The following is a 14,777-nucleotide window of genomic DNA, read 5'->3' as shown; positions in this document are numbered from 1 at the left end:
TGAAAGCTTTTTGATTGAACGCCATTGCGTTTTCAATTTGTTATTATTTATAATTTCTTTTCTATGTGAAGAAAGATTTTAATATTATCTCATTAATCTCATAGAAAATTCTTTCTTTATTGCATTTTATTTGAATCCTGTCATTTTTTCAAACATAAATATATCTAATATTGAACATTTTCATTTTTTGTTCCAATCTCATAAAAACATTTGTTTTTCTTAAAAAAAAAGTGGAGAATCAGAAAACTTGTAACAAATCAAAAAGTTATTCTTTAGCGAATTTCATAATTCAAATAATCATATATTGATTTGTTTATATTATCCAAACATATACCTGATTATTACATATTCACATCTTAGTATAACGTTGTTTTTCTTTCTGAACTTACAAATTATTATAAAATGAGGGTACGATCAGTTTTCAACTGCTTGCTTGTTTAGCTATGCTGAACACACAATATTCTTATTCAAGTGCACCTCAAGCTGTGCAAACTCAAGTTAAATATCGTACTCCTGGACAAAAGTTTGTAAACACGCTTACTAAAACAGAATCATTTATATATTTGTTTTATTTTTCTGTAGCGAAGGACAACGGGGGTATGGTAATATGATGTTCGATAGACGTATAAAAAGAGGAAATACATATGCACCACACATTGGTCCAATTGTTTGTTAAATTTTCATAAAATGCATTTCGATTACAAAATTTGTTATTTTTATGCTTGGCAATCCTTCGTTTTTTGTCGAACTTCTCATTTAAATATTTTAGAATGCAGAAGAAGAAGCTCAGCGTTTGAAAAAAGCAACAATGAAGCGAACCCGTCGTATTCAAAAAAGAGAGGAAGATATTTTTCAACAAATTGATTCTGAAGCTGCTGTGATTCCTGGACGTGTTCATATAGGTTTGACGATCCTTCTTAAGACCATGAAAAAATAATAATTTTTATTCAAATATTTTCAGATGTTCAAACTGAACAATATCTTGAAGAACTTTCAGATAAAGTGCCTGAGTTTGATGTTCAAACTCAAACAGATTATTTTCTTGATCAGTCAACTGTTCCTGTCTTTAATCCCATTAAAACCGGGGTTGATGCAGGAACTCAGATTGATGATGATTTCTTTGATTTTGATTTTGAATGGTTTGCAAGATGAGAATTTTCATTAAACTTAAATCAATATTTATCATTACAATTCTCCTTTGACATATAAAACAATTCTGTTTAAGTGAGCCGCTTTTGGAAGTTTTGATTGGGAAGACTTTGGAGCAATCACTTCTTGAAGTTATGGAAGAAGAGGAAATTAGAGGAATGAGAATGGCACGCGAAGAAATGAGAGAGCGCAGAGAAGAAGAAGAACGTATTGTCAGAGAGGAGGAGGAGAGAGAAGCCCGCAGATGGGAAGAGAAGGAAAGACGTTTGGCACAAGAACGAGAGAGGAAAGAGAAAGAGCGCGTTGTGGGATCCAAAGTTATGGCTGTGGCTTTTGCACACGACCTGCTGAAATCGCTTCCTTCTGCTGTGAATGGCTCGCTGCAATCAGCCGGCTTCTTTGCAGATGCCCGTATGCAGCAGCTTACAAGCACATTTATCCCATGGTTGTTGGGTGAGACTGAGCGGAAGCGGCAGCAAAGACAGACAGCTCGCCGGCTTGTCTCGTCGATTCTTGAGGCATCGCTTAGGCGAGGAGCAGAGAGACACACAGCACTTTGCTATGCAATTGCAGAAGGAAGGAGCATTGGAAGCGAAGAAGAGCAGACGGCAGAAGAGCAACAGAAGAAAGTGGTTGAGCAGGCGATGATGGAGAAAGAGGAGGAAAGAGAAAGGCTGGTGATGAAACGAGAAGAAAGAGAGAAGAGAATTGCGGAAGAATTGGAACAAAAGGAAAGAGAGAAGCAAGAGAGGATACTTGAACGCACACGAAGAGAAGAAGAGAGGCTGAGACAATTAGAAGAAGAGGAGGAACAAGAAGGTGAAGGCGAAGGAGAGGAGGAAGATGAGGGAAGAGAAGAAGAAGAGGAAAATGATGATGAGGAAGATAATTGATTTTAAAAATTTGATTGTTTTTTTTTTTTGAATTCTTTAATCATTTCTTGTTTTTTATTTCTTTTCCTTTTCATTTTTCTGAAGGTTTTTATGAAAACTTTTATGAATCAATCAAAAATACTTATTTTTTTCAAAAAAAAATTAAGCTTTATGAAATAAAAAATGAATTGAAATTGAATTAGTCTATTCGGTGATATGCGAAGTGAGTATGACATCTCTCATCACTTTTCCTATGCTTTGGCATCCACTCAAACACAGAACTATCGCCTGTCAAATAAATTTTCAAAAATAAATATTAAACATAATATAGAAATATTTGTTACAAAAAACACAACGTTTCAATCAAACTTGATCGATTTCATCTGATTTGAGGACTCCATCTGTGTGAAGTGATGTGATGGTGGGTTTTCTGATGTCAACAATAACTTCTTTTGAAGGTTCTTCCTTTTCTTTTTTCTCTTTTTCAAGAAACTCGTTAACATCCCACAAGGAACTAATTGACACTGATCCAGATGCATCTTTCATTACTTCCAGTGAAGGATCAACATAATATTCAATTCCTTTTGAAGCTTCTGATAAAGAATCAGAGCAGATTGCAACATTGCAGGCACAAATAAGTGAATGCAATTCAACTCCTGCATCTGTTAGTGCAAGACATGCAGCATTCACACATGCAGCATAAACGCCTCCGTCATCAGATAAGACAACAATTGCAATCTCAATACTGGATTTCTGATATATCTCCCCTCTAATTGCACTTCTTACTGCAGTAATAACTTGGTCAGATATTTTTGTGTCTATTGTATTTATTTTTGAATCGTTTTGTAACACTGTGGAAAATTGATTCCTTCTATATGTCTGTGAACGTGTACTTTGCTTTATCCTTTCCTTAGTTGACATAGTATGCATTGCTTCGCTTTTTTCTGGATCAGGAAATGATAATTCTATATCTTCCTATGAAAAACAAAAAAAACAAAAATGAATTTCCTTGAAAGCGCCCAAAATTTTGGATTAAACTTGTTGCAAGACGTCGGAGTAATGGAGACGAGACACAGTGCATGCTAATTCAGAATCTTGTGCCTTTGTTGTCCTTGATTTTTCTTTTGGACCAAAACTAAATTTATATCATTTCACAAGGAGAAATCAGTGAAAAATGCAATTTATAATTTTCATATTGCATACACAGAACACAAGATTTTTGTTTCGCCAATTGTAAAAACAGATGAACCTTGAGCATGTTCATTCCATCCTATTTCGCAATATATTGGCCTTAAAGCCGCATGAACACTTTCTTTTGAGTCTATTTCCATTTTAAGGGTTTAAATTTTTAGAAAAAAAACTATCATATGTTTATGAATATATTTTGAAATAATAAAAACTATCAAAAAATTAAAAGGTGTCATGGATAGAGATATAAAAATCGTGTTATTATAACTAAAAACATTAATAAATCAAACACATCTATATTATTCATGCTTATGCAAAATCAAACCATCTTTTTCCTTAAAAATGTTTGGATTAAATGTATTTGTTAATTGTTATTAAAAATTTAGCCTTTTATAAATTTTCTGTTTGTTCCTCTTCTTTCATTTCCTCTGGCTGGTTATTTGCATCATCTTCAACTTCTCCAACAATATCTGTCTGTTGAACAATTTCTTCAGTTTCCTCTTTGGGCGTTGGAAGCACTTCCTCAACGTTTTCCTTTTCAGTCAAGTTATTCAACGAAGCTTCCACAATCTCCTGATTTTCTGCTTCATCTTCTTTTATTTCCTCGCTTTGTTTCATTGAATCAATCTGTACTGATTCTTGTTTGAGCGGCATCAGCATCACAGCAACTGTCTCCATCTTCTCTATTTCATCTTCATCTTTTTCCTCTTCGCTGCTATCTTCTTCTGTTCCTTCTTCTGTTTCATCGCCAATGATGCCTTCTTCCTTCAGCAACTGCTTCCTCATTCCTTTTCCCTCACCTGTTTTATCTTTGCGTCTCCTTCTCACCTTCATCGTCAATGCATCTTCCACATCTCTCTTCTCAACCTCCTTTTTCAGCGCATTCACTTCCTGATACGCCTGCTCCACTGCTTTTTCTCTCGCATCCACTTCGTCCTTCATCTTCTGCGCCACCTCTTTCAACAGCTCCTCTTTCGCCTCCTTTTCCCTCTGCATGCCCTCCGCTTTCCTCTTCGCATCCGCTGCTGAATTCTCTGCCTCTGCCACTTTGCCATTTAATTCGTCCATTCCACTGATGACTGACTCCAACATGCGTCTTAGCTCTACTGTTGCATCACTCGCCAGTCGCAACGCAAAGCCAAACGCCTTCTTGTCGCTTCCGCCACTTGGAGGCAGATAAACAGGAACATCTTCTTCTTCGTCATCGTCATTGTCTTCTTTGATTGTTTTTTCTCTTGTGTCTGTTAAATCATTTTGTTTTGTCTCATCGCTTTCGACATTTTCTTCCTCTTTCCCCTTCTTCTTCCTCTGTTGTGTTGTGTCTATGCGAGTGTTGTACAGATGCTGAAGCACAACTTCCATCGGAACAGCTGCTGGATCCAACGTCATCACATCTCCTTCTTGTTCCTCTTTCTCTTTCTCCTTCTCCTTCTCTTTCTCTGCTTCTTTTCCTTTTCTTCCCTCAAGTTTGCCTTTTGCAGCACCTTTTGCTTTGTTTACCTTCAAATCCTTTGCAAATGCTCTTCCTCTTTTCTCGTCTTCCTTCTCTTCCACAGCCTGCCCTCTCTCAATCTGCTTCAGTCTCTCCCCCCACGCCCTTATCCTCCCCACACACTCTCTTATGCCTTTCTCCGTCTCTTCTGCCTGCATCATCAGACTTCTCTGTGTTTCCTGGTCTTTTGCGTCGTCCTTCTTCAGTGCAATGTACAGCTGATCCAGCCGCAGATCCGACAGCTTCAGCCATAGCGTGTCTCTCGCAGACAAGCAAGTGCACGCCTCGTTCAAGCGGCGGAGAGAGGAGGAAAGATAAGGGAATGTCTGGGAGTGGAACGAAGAGGAGGAGAACGGAAGAGAAGACTGAATGGAAGAGGAGGTTGAGCCAAGAGAAGAAGGCGCTGCTGAGATTGGTGAAGATGGCACAGTTGATGACAGAACAGAAGCACTTTGACCAAACTTTGGCCTCAAAGGTGATGCTGTCATTGATGCGGCCAACACACTTCTATCTTCTTCATCTGCATTCCCCTTCGTTGTTTGTGGTGAAGTCATCGCTTGTAATGTTGCAATGTCTGCTTCTGCAGCCACTAGCGCTGTGCGTGTCTGTCTCAGCTGATTGGACAGTTCCTGTGCTTCATTCTCTGCTTGTTCTCTTTGTTCTTCTTCCAGCTTCAGTTTGGCTTCCCACTTTGCTTCCTTCTCAATCGTCATTCTTTTATCCCTCCCAGCTGACTCAACCAGCATCAACAGACGGTGATTAGCTGTCTGCAGAGCTGTTCTGTTCATCTGCAGCTGTGTCTGGACTGACTCCAGCGCTGCATGCTGCCTCAGAATGCATCTTCTTGCACGTGCAATTCGGTTGGCAAACAGCTCAGTCTCAGCAAACACACGCCAGACAGCCTTTGTTAGCACAGCCACAATGTGCTGGAGTGCATCTAGTTCATCCAGTGTGGGATGAGAGGAAGAAGAAGATGATGATGAGGATGAAGTATTTGATGAGGCAATCGTATCAAACATCTGTTGGAACACTTCAATGGTTGATGAGCTGACAGGAGAAGAAGACGGAACAAGTGAATTTGATGGTGCTGTTGCTGCAGCAGAGGCAGAGGCTGATGCAGACAAATCAGACTGTGCTGACTTTGAAGCTGTTTGTGTGCCAAATCTTTTCTCTTTGCTGGACACCACGAAATTCGCCAGGAACTCCAAAAGGGTGATGATCAAGTCGAATCTGCTGCTTCTGTCAACTTTCGCTTCGTCCATCATTTCCTCTTCTTCTCCCAGCAGCTGTGCCTCTTTGATGTCTTTAGCATCTTCTTCATTGTAATTGCTGTTATCTTCATTATCTCCTTCTCCATTCGCTATCATCCTCTCGTTCATTCTTTGTGCCCTTTTTTCCTGTCTGTCTCTTCTTTCTTTGCTTCTCTGCATCTTCTTCGACCTCTTCCCAACAAGTGTTGTTGGCAGCCATCCTCTGAATGAAGAGAACTTCAAGTACTTTTCAGCATACACACTTCCTTTGTTGTTTCCGTCCTTCTTCTCTTCTCTTCTTTCTTTTGTTGCGTTTTGTTCTTCTTTCATTTCTTCTCCTTCTCCTCCTCCTTTCTCTTCCATTCTCTTCTGCTTCATCTGTTTTGCCTGTCTTCTTCTCTTCTTCTCCTTCTTCTCCTCTTCAGAAAGCATCTTTGTCTCATAAAAGCCTCTCTTCAGTGCCAAGCTCAGTGCATCACACAACATGTTGATCTCTCTCTTCAGCTCTTTCTCTTTGACTGCCCATTTCATCTCATTGTTATAATTATTATTATTATTATTATTCACTTGTGCTGATGAAGAACTTCCTGTCAATCTTTCTGATTCTTCTGAATCAACTGGTTGAATTGTTACCTCTTTTCTTTCTTCTTTTCCTTCTTCTTTTTCCTTGTTTGTGCTGTCAATCTGTGTCACTTGTGGTATTTGTCCTTCCACATTCTCTGTCAGCGCAACAACTGCAGCCATCACATCTCCATCTGCCATCCATGGAGGCATCTCTTCTTCTTCTCTTTCTTCGTCTCTTTCTTCTTCCTTCTCATTCTGAATTGCTTCGTTGTTTCTTTCACCTTTCTTCTCTTCCATTCCCTTTCTGATCTCCTTTTCCCTCTTCCTCTTCTCCTCCTTCTCTCTTTCAGCGCCTGGTTGATAGAAAACCCTCGCTGCTAGTTTGTCTTCTCTTTCTTCCTGCCACACCTCCTTCACAATCGCATTCTCCATTTTCAATCTCTCATTCTCTGCACGCAGCAGCTCGTTCTCCTTCTGCAGACACACAAGAGACTCCAACAGCTCTGCTTCGATGCCTTTTGAAGAGGAAGAGGAGGAGGAGGAAGAAGAAGAAGAAGATTGTGTAATGTTAGAAGAAAGACCTGACAAAGTGAGTGCAGAGTTCTTGTTGTTGTTGTTCGCTTTTAATACCAATGGAGATAACTTTTCTGCATTTGAAGAGGATGAAGCAGAAGAAGAAGAAGAAGAAGAAGGCGAACTGGAAAGCGAATCAATCAGAGTTTTCATTCTTTCCATTCTTTCCTTTTCGTTCTGCTCCATCTCGTTCAGCGCTATTTCCGTCTTTTTTTCTCTTTCCATTTTTTCTCTTTCTCTTTCTGCTTTTGACTCCTCCAAAGAACTCATAACAGCATTTATTTGAGATTGCAGTTGTTTTATTCCATCTTTTTGTTGAGTCTGGTTGTCTGACATGGCCAAAGGAAAAGTCGCAAGCAGTGAGCGAAGCTGGGATAATTGATTGGAAAATTATAAATAAAAATAAATTAAATTAAATAAAATTAAATTAAATTAAATTAAATGTTTTATGTCATTTCGACAATAACAAATGGTATCAATAAAATCAATTAGCAAATAAACAAATTCATTTTCAAACCTTCCCCTCAAACTGCTCCGTCATGTTCTGCCTGTCCATTTCGTGGAGCTGCTGCTGCATCAGAACCTGTCTCTGCTTCTCTTCGTCTTTCATCTGCAGAAGCTGACTCACATTGGCAGCCATCGTCTGTACCTGGGCGCTGTTCTTGGCTTCCATTGCATGCAGCTGCTGGTTGAGAAGGAGGACTAAGTCAGAAAGGGAGAGAGAGGAAGAAGAGGAGGAAGAAATAGAAGAAGAAGAAGAAGAAAGATTGTCTGTGGAAACATTCAAACAAGGCTGCAAAGCCGGGTGAAGAGATTCGTCATTCAAGCAGAACGGAGGCGTCGCTTTCAGCAGGCGATGCTGGTTATCTTTTTTTCTCCTGTTTCTCTTCACTCTTTTCCCATTCTTCGCGTCTTGAATGCGGCTCTCCAGAACATCGTGTGTCCAAATCTCAGACGCGATGAAGCGATTCGAAGCACACAAAAGACGAAGCAAAGTTTTTGAGTCAGAATTTGCAATAGAATTCATGTCTGGCTCTGACTGGGACTGTTGCTGATTGTTCAGCTTTTGCTGTGATGTTAAGGTTGTTTCATCGTGTTCGATTTCATTTGCATTGTTGCTGCTATCTTCAGCTTTCATTCGATAATATGCAAGAAAAGAGGAAATGAACTGTTTTTGCCCATTTTCTTCTTTCTCCTCTTCTTCGCCCTCTTCCTCGCTTTTCTTTTCTGTGTCTTCGTTCAAGTCAACACAAATCTCATTGTTTTCTTGTTGCTTCATTTCAATTCCTTCTTCTTTCTGCCTTTCAGCATATAAAAGTGCATTATCTCCCTCTTCATCCACTTCTTCTTCTTCCTCTTCTTTCTCCTCCTCTTCTTCTTCTTCTCCTTTTCCAATTTGTTCCTCATTTTCTTTGTCCTTCCTGAATGATAACTTTGCTGAGTCAATCATTTTATCTTCCTCTCCATTTTCATTCATGTAATTTTCTTCTTTTTCTTCCTGTTCTTCCTCCTCTTCCTCCTCTTCGCTCTCACTCTCACTCTCATCCTCTCTCTTTTTTTCCTCTTCGTCTTTCTCTTCTTCTTTGCCTTTTTCTTCATTCTCTTCATTTTTCAGCTCATCTGCTTGTTCGCCTTCTTTTTGATTCAAATCATTATCTTCATCTTTTTCTGTTGTATCTCGTGTCCTTTCATCTTCAGCAGCGTCTGATTGAGAAACGGATGGATCTTCAGCCTGCTCTTTAATCGCATCGTTGCTCTCTTCATTTAGCGGCTGAGGAATTTCCCTTGTATCTCCAAGTGATTTTTTTTGTTTTATTATTGCTCTGCAAAGAAACAAGTATTTTCTGAAAAAGTAATTTCTAACCTATGAATCCAAACCCTCCCTTCACAAGAGCACGATATAAATCTTTGCTTTCCAAAAACTTTGTAACATCTGGATTGACACTAAAATTGAAATCAACCAAATATTCCTTTTGGCTTCTCAAAACGCTCAAGAAATACAGTCTTTTAAAAAATTAAGATTTTTATGCTTTTTGTAAACGAATTGATAAATATCATACAAAACGAGTGGAGAACAAATAGCATTCATTTTTCCAAGTGAAACTGATTTTTGATCGAAAATTGTTCCAGGAATCCTCATTTCTTGGCAAATATAATTAATTTCCTTCCAGTTTCTTTGAACTTCAATTTCTGGAGGTGGAACTTTCTGATAATAAATAAACAAATTGACATTGGTAGTGCAACAAAAAAATTGAATGAATTCATATTTTATTTTTCGCAAAAATAATTTCTAACTTGTGGAAAAGTTATTTTGATTCTTAACTTTGGAAATACATTTTGAAATAGTTGAAGAAAGGCTGTTCCATCCTGTTAATAATTGTTTGCAAAATGAATTTGATTGATAATCAATTAAGTGAATATTTTACCTTAAAATCGCCATCTTTGATTGAAGTTTTATTAAGTTGCCCAGAAGCCCTAAACACAAGCGGCAATTATAAGCAATATTTATAATGAATGTGTTAATCATTTTAAAGAATTTACAGACCATTCAAATAACTCTTTTCTGCCAAATAAAGGAGCCATTTTAAGATCAACACCATAAATATATTTTTGTTCAATTCAAAAGAAATGAATCATACCCGTCCTCTCAGCTTGACGACAAAGGCCATACAAAAAATAATTGAGGCGGAAAGAAAAGATGATATGGCAGGAATGAATATTACGTTGTCATAACAAATGACTCAAATGAAAGAACTACAGGACAGATTTATAGAATTGGAGGAAAATCATCGGAGACTTGTAGATGAACACGAACCAAAAGAAAAGCTGCTCAATAATTCACCTGGACAATTAAGCATTCTGAAAAATAAATCGAACAGTTGAAAACTGAAAATCTAAAGCTGAAAGATGAAATAGAAAGAATTCTCAATGAAAGGCTTCAGTTGGTGCGTAATAAGTTGTATCACAAAAATACCATTGCAACATTAAATGAAAAAAAGAAACAAATTAAGAAAAAGCTGAAGAAAATAACAAAAAACCATTCAGAATAATTGAAGAGCAAAATGAAGAAATTGAAGCGTTGAAAAATCGAATCGAAACAATTGAAGCGGAAAAAGAGCATCTTCAAGAAAAAGCAGATTTTGAAAAGTAACGTGAAAAATATCTTCTGCATGAATTTATTATATGGAAAGGCGCGTCTTTTTTTTAAATAGCACAATCATCAGCTGACATCGCAACTTGATGCAGGAAATGTGTTGAACTATCAAGATTCGATGAGAAAATAGAAGATATCTAAAGGAAGGTTGGGGGGTGGAGGGGGGATGAAAGAAAAGAAGAAGGAGCTAACTTGTATTCTTCCCAGAAATCGCTGAAACACATGTTGTATTCATAGAAAGGCATAAAGACTTCTTTCTATCTTCACTTCCAATTGAAGAGAACAGCATAGTCAAGATGATGAAAACGCGAATAGTTGTGGTTGTGAATGATGACTACCATTGTTCCAAAACTTGGGAATTTTTCAAAATCCCGAACTTTTTTTTTCATATTTCTCGAAGAGTTTCAAAAAAAAATAATAATAATAATTCACACAGTTATGTATTAGCGTATAACAAATCTTACCATATCCAAGTTTAAATTCATTATGTTGTATTTACGATTAAATAAATAATATTTATTTTTGAAATTCCGACTTTTAATGAATTTTTCTATTTAAATGAAACGATTCATTTCATCTTTAATATATAAGACATATTTTTTTATGTTATACACAATTCTGATTATTATTTATTTTCGGTAATTTGTTCTTTCTTACGGATTGAAAGTCTGTCATTTTCGAAAAATCATTGTCAATGGGACAAATTAAGAAATATTTCTCATTAAATCCTGGATCATCTTTCTAAAAAAACCATTCCATTCCTTTGCATAACAGAAACGGTGGTCTTTTTATCGGAATATTTTTTCAAATGCAAACATTTATTATTTTTTTTTTCAAGTGAAATTGATTGTGCAAAAAATACAGTGCATTCAAAAAATACCGAACAAGATCGATTTCTCAATATCTGCAAGAGGAATAATTCTGATAAAACTCCACCAAACGAATCTTAACTATACAAACTCTTTTGGCAAACCAGACTTTCTTTTTTATATCGACTAATTATTTTTCAAAATAATTTTCGAAATCTCGAAGAAATTGTATTTCGAGTATTTTTTCAAAATTTCAATGTAATTAGTGTTAATAATGGTGGAAATTTCCAATAAATCTTGCATTAGGACAATCTCTTCAACCGTTGATGGTTGCATTTAGATTATTTTCCCGATTATTCATTTTTTTATATCAAACTGATACGACATTCGAAAACGAAATACCTTGCACCATAAATCAATGAAAAAATCATTTCAATAATCGGAAAAACTTGAAGAAAAAAGATTCTGAAAGTTTTTTTTTTATTCTGCAGATTAAGTTATTTCATTTCTCAATGTCTTTTAAATTTGAATTCATAGAATAAATAATTTCGTTAAATGTTGAAATGAAACTGTTATCAGTTTCATAGATAACTCCACGATCCACAATTATTGAAAGTGTTCGAAATCATTAACATTAAATGCAATTAATTTGAAGAATTATTAGTCGATATGGAAATTTATTTTTGAAATCATAACTTTTTTCGGACTGTTTATTTTTCGAAGGTTGCTCGTCACTGGGAAAAGAATTTGTTTAAAAATGCTAAAAATTATCAGAATTATTTTAAAGACAAATGTTTATTCTGAATAAAAAACGACGATGTCTTTTATGATCATTTTCTCTTTTCAGTGTTCTTTTAGTGATATTAAAAAGAAAATGTACAACCGAAATATTTGAATGAGAAAATATGATTACAAAAATATTCTTCTCCATGAAGAACAAAGTCTGGTTAGCCAAAAGAGTTTGTTTTGTTCAGATTCGTTAAAAGGAAAATAATCAGAATTAATTCAACAAGATGTCATTGAGAAATCGATCTTGTTCGGAATTTTTTGAACAATCTTTTGATAAGGCCAAAAATTACTTCACCATTTTGAATAATTTTTTTGTGTTTATCAGTATTCCAAAAATGATAGTCAATAACCTGCAAGTCATGTCAGTTCCAAAAAGGCCCATCATAAGGGATGCAGAACAGAGGGTTGCTTTAATATATTAAAAAGGAAGTCCCATGCCCATGACAAACATAAAAATTTGAGAATTCTCATGTGTTTGTGAATAACTTTTCACCAGTTGAAAATCATTTATTATTTAGTTGAAAAACTATATATATTTAATTATTATTGGTGCGCTTCATTAAATAACTATAAGTTTGAAACAACATATTAGCATAAATCCGAAATCAAAAAAAAATTTTTTTTAAATAATGAAAAGTTTTGTTCTTATTTATCAGATGCCAAAAATAAATAAGACACATTCATTTTTGAAGTGTCATATAACGACATAATTTGAAATATAAAAAAATTTGAAAAGCCAGTTATTATACTCCTCAATTACATATTTGCTCACATCAAAATACTTCATTAAGTTTAAAACAATCCCTTCTCAGAAGCACAAGTAAAACCATGGAAGACCATAGTGTTGTGGAGCGGGGTGAATGAATGAGTAAGAAGTTTAAATGATTCTTGCGCTGCCAATCCACCCATAACAGCAGCAACACTGTGCATTTCCCCACCTCCAAGTCTGACAAATTCGTGTGTCACTTCTCCAGCAGCCAGCGATGGAGAAATAGAATGAGCAGCACACACAGCTCTCACATTTTCCCTGAAAAGTTCGACATCCGCTTCCAATTCAGATTTGCTGAGCGGAGCACACACTCGTGGGATATCAGGTGATGACGACAAAGAATGAGATTTAGAAGAAGTAGAAGAAGAAGACGATGAAGAAGTTGAAGCAGAAGAAGAATCAGAATCAGAAGATTTAATACATTTTTGTCCTGGAAATCTGCCATATTTTTCATAAAAATCGTCTGCAGCAGCAAGAAGAGGCAGAAAGGCCAGATTGTGGCCAGTCATGTATTGATTGAAATAAGCAATTGCAGATGGATCCACTTCCTCAATGGCTTGTCCAATCTTGACAGCTGAAGGAGAAGGCTTTACAGCAGCATTCGCCGATAAGTCCAGCAATGGAGGCGAATGAAGGCATCCCAGTTGCAATGAATGTGCTGCAAAGTTCACATATTCTTCCCTTTGAATTTTGACTTTATCAGCATCTCCAGTGACAGAATGAACTGTGCTGAGTCTCTTCAGTTCTCTGACTGTGCAATCTTCGAGCTGAGCTGCGTCGACTTTTGCCCTCTCTGAGTAACACTTTTGCAATGATGTGAACATGGCAGAAGAAGACGGCTCCATATCCGGCAAACGGGGGCATACAGGGTACACACCTCCTGCCTCTTTGATAAACAGGCGAAGGCCAGCAACCATCACCCAGAACTTGCTTTCGATAGAGGAGTCCAGAACCAACGGACCTGACGGATGAGTTCCATTCTCCTTTTGTTCCATCTCCTTTAAGATTTGTTCAACCTCTGGAGATTTGGGCTCCAAAGAAAGACATGACCAGTTTTTGGCAGCCTCCGCATAGTTCTCAAATGGAGGAGCAGGAATTTTGCTCATCGGATCGTCTTCTCCTCCTGATGATGCAGGTACTCCATCAGGAAATCTTTTTTTCATTCCCTCATCAAATGCAGAAAATTGCCATTGATTAAGCTGTTTAAAAAATAATTATCTGAAGAAATGACTAATAGATATGTAATATCAAACCATTTCTTTAAATTCTTTAACTTCATCCTCTTGCACAATTCTTCTTCCCTTAATTGCTGCCCATTTCTTTGAAGCATTTACAAGTACGGCAAGCCAAGGAATTCTGCCATGTTCTTCCAGAGGTACCTGAATTTCAGTAAAAAGATATTCTCAAAATGTTAATTAAGGCAAAAAACAAATATGTACATTTTCCGGTAAAACAGTTGCGCAATAATCTTCAAGTTCTTTCCAAGGATTATGAGCACGATATTCTTTGACTGGAATTTCTGAATGAGAATCAAAGATAACATGCTCCTTTGAATACAACTGAATTTCTCCAACTTGTGAATACGCACGAACAACAACAAGAGCTGTGTTAGTAGCTGCACAGAACTTAGAAAATTCAACTGCAACTTGGTTTGGACAACCAGAAACTATTATAAGATGAAATTGTTTGAAAAAGTCAGGATTAGTCTTGAGAAGTTCAAGTGGATCTTTTTTAATTCCAATAGCATTTTCTTGTTTCAGGAAAACTCCATGAACTTGTAAATGTTTTGCAACAGCTTCTGCTCTTGGCTTTCCAAGATCAGAAAGTTCCAAGAAGAAGTTCTTTCCCAGATCAGTTTTTGTCACAACAGCATCATCAACAACTGTAAATTTTCCCAAACCAGGAAGAATGAGACTCTTTAGTGCTTCAGTACCTGCAGCTGATGCATTGATCAAGCAAACGTTTGAACCTTCGAGAGCTTGTTGAGCTGAAAGAAATTAAATTGACAAATTTTTTTCAACAAAAATTTTGCTTCTTCATAAAGATTAGCTCAAACCATCTCCGCCCCAAATTCTTGTTTGCCTATCAAAAACTTGTTCGTGCAAATCTCGTCCAGACATTAGGTTTATTGATCTTGCACACTTAATATAATCCTTAACTTAATAGTT

General features: G+C 36.6%; 4 protein-coding genes across 4 annotated transcripts; 1 reads left to right on the top strand and 3 right to left on the bottom strand.

The window, feature by feature from the left end:
* Positions 1 to 406: 406 nt before the first annotated feature.
* On the top strand, positions 407 to 2,160 carry MONOS_5119 (putative radial spoke head protein 3). The gene is made up of 5 exons (XM_067875240.1): positions 407 to 523; positions 583 to 667; positions 770 to 902; positions 962 to 1,139; positions 1,226 to 2,160. The coding sequence occupies exons 1-5, from the start codon at positions 444 to 446 to the stop codon at positions 2,040 to 2,042; spliced, it is 1,293 nt and encodes a 430-aa protein (XP_067733946.1). The 5' UTR covers positions 407 to 443; the 3' UTR covers positions 2,043 to 2,160.
* Positions 2,152 to 3,355, bottom strand: MONOS_5118 (putative exosome complex component MTR3). Its single transcript, XM_067875239.1, has 4 exons — positions 3,225 to 3,355; positions 3,060 to 3,156; positions 2,391 to 2,996; positions 2,152 to 2,309 (listed from the first exon to the last, which is right to left on the bottom strand). The coding sequence occupies exons 1-4, from the start codon at positions 3,350 to 3,352 to the stop codon at positions 2,226 to 2,228; spliced, it is 915 nt and encodes a 304-aa protein (XP_067733945.1). The 5' UTR covers positions 3,353 to 3,355; the 3' UTR covers positions 2,152 to 2,225.
* Positions 3,356 to 3,389: 34 nt separating this feature from the next.
* Positions 3,390 to 9,671, bottom strand: MONOS_5117 (uncharacterized protein; the record flags this gene model as incomplete). Its single annotated transcript, XM_067875238.1, has 7 exons — positions 3,390 to 7,457; positions 7,606 to 8,911; positions 8,967 to 9,092; positions 9,149 to 9,294; positions 9,384 to 9,455; positions 9,515 to 9,563; positions 9,634 to 9,671. The coding sequence occupies 7 exons, from the start codon at positions 9,669 to 9,671 to the stop codon at positions 3,600 to 3,602; spliced, it is 5,595 nt and encodes a 1,864-aa protein (XP_067733944.1). The 3' UTR covers positions 3,390 to 3,599.
* A 2,767-nt stretch (positions 9,672 to 12,438) lies between these two features.
* On the bottom strand, positions 12,439 to 14,745 carry MONOS_5116 (putative amyloid beta precursor protein-binding protein 1). Its single transcript, XM_067875237.1, has 4 exons — positions 14,666 to 14,745; positions 14,049 to 14,596; positions 13,863 to 13,988; positions 12,439 to 13,808 (listed from the first exon to the last, which is right to left on the bottom strand). The coding sequence occupies exons 1-4, from the start codon at positions 14,727 to 14,729 to the stop codon at positions 12,633 to 12,635; spliced, it is 1,914 nt and encodes a 637-aa protein (XP_067733943.1). The 5' UTR covers positions 14,730 to 14,745; the 3' UTR covers positions 12,439 to 12,632.
* Between the last annotated feature and the right edge of the window lie 32 nt (positions 14,746 to 14,777).

This window comes from Monocercomonoides exilis (assembly GCF_001643675.1).
Source record: "Monocercomonoides exilis strain PA203 chromosome Unknown scaffold6-2077815, whole genome shotgun sequence".
In the NCBI taxonomy this organism is placed as follows: Eukaryota; Preaxostyla; order Oxymonadida; family Polymastigidae; genus Monocercomonoides; species Monocercomonoides exilis.
This window is presented reverse-complemented; position numbering and strand designations above follow the sequence as displayed.

Coding starts and splice junctions, on each gene's coding strand:
- MONOS_5118 (XM_067875239.1), bottom strand. CDS start 3,352: ATGGAAATAGACTCAAAAGAAAGTGTTCATGCGGCTTTAAGGCCAATA. Junction 3,157..3,224: donor ACAAAAATCTTGTGTTCTGT/GTATGCAATATG, acceptor ATATAAATTTAG/TTTTGGTCCAAAAGAAAAAT. Junction 2,997..3,059: donor ACTCCGACGTCTTGCAACAA/GTTTAATCCAAA, acceptor TGTTTTTCATAG/GAAGATATAGAATTATCATT.
- MONOS_5116 (XM_067875237.1), bottom strand. CDS start 14,729: ATGTCTGGACGAGATTTGCACGAACAAGTTTTTGATAGGCAAACAAGA. Junction 14,597..14,665: donor AAGAATTTGGGGCGGAGATG/GTTTGAGCTAAT, acceptor AATTTCTTTCAG/CTCAACAAGCTCTCGAAGGT. Junction 13,989..14,048: donor CAACTGTTTTACCGGAAAAT/GTACATATTTGT, acceptor ACTGAAATTCAG/GTACCTCTGGAAGAACATGG.
- MONOS_5119 (XM_067875240.1), top strand. CDS start 444: ATGCTGAACACACAATATTCTTATTCAAGTGCACCTCAAGCTGTGCAA. Junction 668..769: donor CACCACACATTGGTCCAATT/GTTTGTTAAATT, acceptor TAAATATTTTAG/AATGCAGAAGAAGAAGCTCA. Junction 903..961: donor TCCTGGACGTGTTCATATAG/GTTTGACGATCC, acceptor AAATATTTTCAG/ATGTTCAAACTGAACAATAT.